Below are 7,165 nucleotides of genomic sequence, written 5' to 3' on the forward strand. Positions count from 1 at the left end.
TGAGGAGTCTTATAGCACTCATGTTTAAAAGCCTCTTTAATTGCTGACAAAAGCTGATCTGCAAGGTCATTCCAGATTCAGTGTCTTCTTATTATAGCACATGCTTAATGGAAAACATAGTTTAAACTTTAGACTTCTTATTTTATGGGATTAATAAAGATCATCAGTTAAAAGGAAAGGCAGCCTTCATTTTAAATTAAGTCAACAATTAAGAAGCCAACACATCACCTCTTTTTCTAGCGCTGTAACCCGAATTAAATCATTTGCCTGTTTTACAGTAATTTTTCTTCAGAGCAAAGTATCCACACATTTTGTCATTCCATTCTGCTAATCTGCTGAGCAGAAGTGGAGGAGGAGGAGCAGGATTCAGGCTGAATGGAATAAAAGTCTGTAAGATCACTCTGCCGCTCCACAGGGGAGGCGTTCAATTCTGATATTCTGTTATTATATAGAAGGTGCTGACCATGAATGTATCGTTTACTCAAACAGCACCACTGCTGCCTAATGGGGGAGTCCTTTCTGTGTGCGTGTGTGTGTGAGGGAGAGTTTAGCTTCAGTAGTCATGTGGAGCTGAGCTGGCTGAGGCTTCTGATGAGCTACTGCCAGGTCACTGAATCTACTGGAGTTCAACAAAGGCTCTCTGTTTTTATGCTCTTGTACAGAGCTAATGAGAGCACTGAGGCATGTGCTACTCCCTTTGAAGGGGTGTGTGTGTGTGTGTGTGTGTGTGTGTGTGTGTGTGTGTGTGTGTGTACGTGTGTACGTGTGTACTCACAGGGCATCCGGGCAGAACTCTGGCTGAAGCAGTCTTCGGCCTTGCAAGAGGAACACAGTAATGTCAAAGGAGTTTACATCGGAATAGGGCGGAGCACCTCGGGTCATGAGTTCCCATAGCAACACACCAAAGGACCACTGTACACAGAAAAGAAACAATTAGAAATTAAGTACAGCCAATCAAAATTCACCACCGTTTCAACACATCCCCCTATATGGAGATAGGTCATTAACCTTTAATATGTGATGGTTTGAGGGCTGATGAGTGTGTAGAGAGAGCACAAAAACACTTACAATTAACATTTGAGCCAAACAGTGACATTTTAGACAACAGTGCATGCGTCATAGCATACCTAGCTGCTGTAACTGACAGGTTTATACATGTTTAACTGAGCAACCATATGTGTACTAAACTGGCCAATAAAAAGGTTGTGTGAAACTAGATTCTATAGCCTTCTGAATCACAGATAAACTGCATTAAGTGGGCTTTCAAATCAAGTTAATCAGTGAAAAACAGGTGGGATTAATAAATTAAACACAGCATTACTGAAGGTAACCAACTCTTTATTGCCCAATCCTCCCTAGCCTGAGTCACTCGCTCAAAGCTGCATAGATCACAAGTGAATTAAATAAGGTTTGTAAATACTTTTTCATGCACCCGACCCATTAAAGGATCATATTAAGGTGGTATTTTCACATTACAGGATTACTGCTGGTCGCATGACCACTAACTCAGAAATAAAGAGCTACCTGCATGTCCACTGTGGACACTACACAGGAACACAACCATTTCTCCATTTACAAACACTACACAGGAGCACAACCCTTTCTGCACTTACAAACACTACACAGGAGCACAACCATTTCTGCACTTACAAACACTACACAGGAGCACAACCCTTTCTGCACTTACAAACACTACACAGGAGTACAACCCTTTCTGCACTTACAAACACTACACAGGAGCACAACCATTTCTCCATTTACAAAACACTACACAGGAGCACAACCCTTTCTCCATTTACAAACACTACACAGGAGCACAACCCTTTCTCAATTTACAAACACTACACAGGAGCACAACCCTTTCTCAATTTACAAACACTACACAGGAGCACAACCCTTTCTCTACTCACAAACACTACACTGGAGCACAACCCTTTCTCCACTTACAATCTACTGAATTATCTAGTCTCCTCAGTGCACAATACTCTATCATTTATTTAAATGGATAGTAGGTATTATAGTAGCAATATTACTTTTGAAAAAATATTTACAAACAAATATGCAGTTAGTGCAAGTATATAATCATCTGGTTGTCAATAAAATACAGAATATATGTTAATATTAATATGTATATGTAAATTTGTTGGGCCCCTGAGCAAGACCCTTAACCCTCAATTGCTCAAGTTGTACTCACTCATAATTGTAAGTTAATATTATTAATTATTATTATTATTAAGTTAATAAATATTAACAAATATATTTAAATAAACAAATTTGTAATGTAAAAGATGCTTCAATTCTAAGTGCTGCACTCACAACATCAGACTTGGTGGTGAACTTGTGAGTCTGTAGGCTCTCCAGTGCCATCCATTTAACAGGCAGCTTGACGCCACTCTTGTTGTGCACACTGTAATATTCTTTATCATACACATCTCTGGCCAGGCCAAAGTCAGCTACCTTCACTGTGTAGCTCTCATCTAGCCTGCAGGAAAGAACACAGGCAAAGTGGAGTGTGTCAGAATAATATAAGACACATACACACTTACTGTACATGAACCACACACGTTTTTTTTATCTTATCTTTGAAAGACAGGAATGTCTTTGCACACAGCCATGACAGAAAGTAAAAGCATATGCAAGTACGTGGGAGGCTTCTGTCTGCCGTGGTGCTGAAAGGCTTACATGCAGTTGCGGGCTGCGAGATCTCGGTGGACAAACTTCTTGCTGGCGAGATACTCCATGCCTTTTGCCACCTGCAGGCCAAAGCCCATGAGGTCCTTTACTGTGGGGCTCTGTTGGGGCAATGACAGTAACCGCTCTGAGTGAGGGACAAACATACAAACACCAACCCAAAACACAGCACTTCCAAAGCAGCCCGCGGCCACGCTGGACGTACGTGGCTCTCGTCCCTGATGAAGTTGCGCAGGTCTCCGTGCTTCATGTAGGGCAACACCACCAGCGGAGAGCCCTCGCTGGGCAGGCAGATGCCCAGCAGGGAGAGCACGTTGGGGTGGCTGAAGTCCTTCATGATGATGCCCTCCTTCAGGAACTGAGACACCTCCTCTATATCTGTGATACCTGCAATATTACGACAATGTTATTTCTAGTTTTTGTATACCAAATATATCTCCAGCCAAAAATGGCATCTGTCCATGTTCTGGAGATTTTGTGCCTGCACTGAAAAATCTTCCAATTGAATTACATTTTTTTCAGATGTGAATTAGGCTTTTGCACTTTTACATTGTTCATGTGAGTCCAGTCAGCAGTGGTTTCATTCAACAGTGATCTGAACCAGATTTAAAACCCCTTCATTAAGGGATATTCAGACTGAGGGTCTGCAAAATGCCATGACATAATACAGTACTTCTTGCAGGAGCCTGTAAACTTGCAATAACCTTTCCATGATTCCCTCCATATATAATCTGCATTGACAGACACTTGGCCAGAAGAAAATCCACTTAAAATAATATCGGTCCTCACACACACCTCACCCCTGAGAACAGCTATTTTAACGATGAGAGTTAATCTAGTGTGACATGAGCCAGTCATTACTGGACACACATGGGAGTCTCTCTGGTCCTGCTCCTTTCCTCTTTCTCTTTATTCTAGTTTGTAGTATTTTCCCCATTTAAAAAAAGATTAGTGGGAGCAGTAAACACAAGAGAGCAGAAAGGGCCTGAATTCACTAAGCATTTCAGCAGTCTGCTCTGGGATCAGCAGCTCTAATGTGATATGGCCACTACACGGCTCCATCATCGTCATTGTCATCATCTCCACATGTCTTATTAAAACAGCCTTAATTATATACAAAACAAAATATGAAAAGAAGTAACAGCATATCAAACAGAGTTCAGAAAGGACAAGTCAAGAAAAACAATTTATGAGGTGTGTCAAATTGTCTATACCAGGCATTTTAATTTAAAACGTGCAACTGTTGTTACAGTTGCTTTTCTTTCTAAATACTGTACCAAATGCAGTAACTACACCTCATGGACCACAGCACTTTAAAGCATCTGTCAGTGGAGGAGATCACAACTGTAGGGGGTAACTACACTCAGAAACACTACAGATGGTTGAGTCAAGAAGTGTTCATGGTTCCTTGTATGAACAATTTTAAGCATGATGATCATACAATATACATTATTAGCCATTTTCCACTATTGTATACTACTGATGATGAACACGTGCACACACACACACACACACACACACACACACACACTCACGGTTTAGGGACTTGACTGCGCAGTGCTGCTTCTGGCCGTCTGGTTCCAGCAGAGTCCCGTGGAACACACAGCCAAAGTGTCCTGCCGTTCACAAAGAGGGGAAGGCAGAGAGAAGCCATTAAGACATCAGTGCATCAGAGCTGCTCTCCGTCTCCAGCTAGTGCAGACGTGGAAGGGGTGTGTTTCACTGGGCTTTTCATAACCCTGAACAATGGAGACCCCCAAGGCCGGGCCAGTGCGACTCACTGCAGCGTGGACACCACAGCAAGCCATGTTTGCTGCATTTATTCTGTACCCTCTATTTCATTCTTGCTCTATCCATCTGAGACTAGGACTTCCTACTGTAATTTCACAACATTGACTGCGTGGTAATGATGATGATGGTGATGAAGATGATGATAACGATGACAAGGTTCCCATAATGGAATGACCTGTGAGTTCAGACTCATAAACAACTTTTCTGTATGTGTGTGTGCATGTGTGTTCATCACTGAGGGGCTTTGGGGTGGCAGTGATGGAGTCCTCTGACTGGTCTCACCCTTCTGCTTCACAGGTGTAGTTCTCACTCCAATAAACTTCAGTCCACTAATGAATGAGCTAATGAGGTGTGTCAGAGGAAACACTGAAACAGTTCTAGGCTGTGGTCCTTTAAGAGTGCGTCCCAACATCTATGAACTTTTCATCTGCTAGAACAAATTCGGCATCTTATTTTTGGTTAAATCATTATCATCTTTCCACTTGAACTGGCTATTTTACACTCGTATTCTCACACTTATTCTCCCTTATTCTTACACTCTTATTCCCCCAATTTCCCATTAAAAATTAAGAATCTTTTAGACATAACAAAATGTAAAGCATTCTCTCTGCACCCACCCGTTTGTTTTTTTTTGTTTGTTTTTTTTACAAAAGTCATTAAGTAATAATACCAAAAGCTTGACCGAGAGTCCTCCCTAAAGCTGCCCGAGTTGTAAGGGAATAGTGAGTAAAGGTTGGGCTCTGGTGTTTTTGGGGTGGTGGGTGTAATCTCCCCTCTGAGCTGCTATCACGTTCTCCCAGATGGCAGCCGAGTCAGATTACCATACGGAGCCTTGAGACAGACCAACAATGGAGCAAGGAATTTAACACGGGGACAAATCACCACACACACCCCACCAAGCACCCAACATGCACACACACACCCGTATACTAATGTTTACTTCCCAACATTCACACGTATACACACACACATACACACATACGCTCACACACACACACACCCATATACTAATGTTTACTTCCCAACATTCACACGTATACACACACACACACACACACACCTGCAGATGCATACACATGCACACACACATGCATGCACGTACATACACACATACACAAATACACATGCACATACACACACAGGCACAAACACGCACACACATATGCACGCACGCACGCGCACACACGAGCACACACACACACGAGCACACACACGCACAGTGTGGCTGGCGGGGGCCTGTAGTGGGTTAGAGCAGGTTTTAGGGAGTCGTGTGCAGTAAAGAGTAAGGGGTGGGAAAGGCCCCACACTAAATCTGAGCCAGCTGAGTTCACACCCCCACTTCTACAGAACAATGGGCAGAAGGGCAATTTTCCATGCAGATACCCAAGTGTGTCGCCCCGACCAGACACATTTTCAAATGGCTTCAAATTTCCTTTTCCTAAAAGTTCTTTTTAAAATGTCTGTATGCATGCATGAAAGAGCATACTCCATGTGCATTAATAATTTATGGTGTAAAATTTCATACCACAGAGGTCATAACCAAACAGTCAGTATGTTACAGCATAATGTGTACGTTAGAAGATATCTGTGTGCGTGCATGAGTGTATAAAGAATATATGCATAAGCACAAGATTCAAAATGTATTCCATGTAATGCCTTTATAAACCTCAAGGTTGCTTTTCAAAGGCATATGTATGACTAGTCATACTTGCTTGATTCTGATCTACTATCAGTATGTCACTGACTCTGTGTGTGCGTGTGTGTGTGTGTGTGTGTGTGTGTGTGTGTGTGTGCGCGCGTGTGTGCAAGAATATATATTCATATGATTGCAGGATACTAAATGATTATGCATGACTAGTCATACTTGCTTTCATTTTTGCATGTTGTCTCACCTCTTCCGATGACCTCACTGACATGGAGGAGCAGGTCTTCTCTGGCGATGACCACGTGCTGCACCTCCTTCAGCAGCTCCGGGTGCAGGCAGCTCAGGTCTACAGGGGCAGGAGCAGGCAGGAGCGGAGAGGCCAGGTCCCCTTCTGCTGCTCCCAGCATGGGCGACAGGTCCAGGTGCGCATGCGGATACAGGGCAGGGCGACACGACTCGCTCTGGGATGTAGGCAAGCTCTGATCTGCGAAGGAACGGGGTCAAAAGATCAAAGGTCAAACACAGGCTCATTAAAAGTTAGACTCCAAGGCTCATCTAAATGAACACGGTCAGTGGGAGGTCAGGTAATTACAACAACTACAAAGGGGGAGGGAACTTGAAACCAGGCTTTACAGATGAGAGGCTGAAAGAGAGAGTTTTACCCCACTGAGAAGCGAAGCCTTTGGCAGAGAGGGGGGAGCAAACAGAGGAGCTAGGAGGATGAGGAGGGGGAGGAAGAGGAGGAGGAGAGCTGAGGGTAAAGGGGAGGACAAACTGTGTGTGCTGAGCTCTAGAAAGATCGCTGCCTCAGCCCGTGTGACAGAAGCAGCAAAAAATGTTCTCAGATCAGCATGAAGGGGCAATTTTTTATTCTGAGCAGGAAACAGCGAGGAAGCAGAACATACCCTCAAGCAAAGTGGTTCTATAGTCCAGAGACTCGTGAGACACCATTTCATTAGTGGGACTGACACTCCTCGCGTTTGCCAGCATGTCCAAGTGAGGTATGTGAGCACGACCGTCATACCAAACCATCCCCTC

At 43.5% G+C, this 7,165-nt stretch overlaps 1 protein-coding gene across 2 annotated transcripts in view; it reads right to left on the minus strand.

Moving 5' to 3' along the window:
• met (MET proto-oncogene, receptor tyrosine kinase) overlaps window positions 1-7,165 on the minus strand; it is a 38,674-nt gene that overhangs the window by 1,727 nt on the left and 29,782 nt on the right. Inside the window, exons 14-20 of one of the 2 annotated variants that reach the window (XM_035532420.2) lie at window positions 7,033-7,165; window positions 6,375-6,611; window positions 4,227-4,307; window positions 2,897-3,078; window positions 2,683-2,792; window positions 2,317-2,482; window positions 776-912 (exon numbers count right to left, since the gene is read on the minus strand). The exon at window positions 7,033-7,165 is cut by the window's right edge and continues 8 nt beyond it. In XM_035532420.2, coding sequence (XP_035388313.1) covers window positions 776-912; window positions 2,317-2,482; window positions 2,683-2,792; window positions 2,897-3,078; window positions 4,227-4,307; window positions 6,375-6,611; window positions 7,033-7,165 — 1,046 coding nt within the window. The remainder of the gene's footprint in view (window positions 1-775; window positions 913-2,316; window positions 2,483-2,682; window positions 2,793-2,896; window positions 3,079-4,226; window positions 4,308-6,374; window positions 6,612-7,032) is intronic. The other variant, XM_081698963.1, reaches the window with a different exon arrangement.

This window comes from Electrophorus electricus, chromosome 16 (genome assembly GCF_041902795.1).
Source record: "Electrophorus electricus isolate QZ-2024a chromosome 16, ASM4190279v1, whole genome shotgun sequence".
Taxonomy (NCBI): Eukaryota; Metazoa; Chordata; class Actinopteri; order Gymnotiformes; family Gymnotidae; genus Electrophorus; species Electrophorus electricus.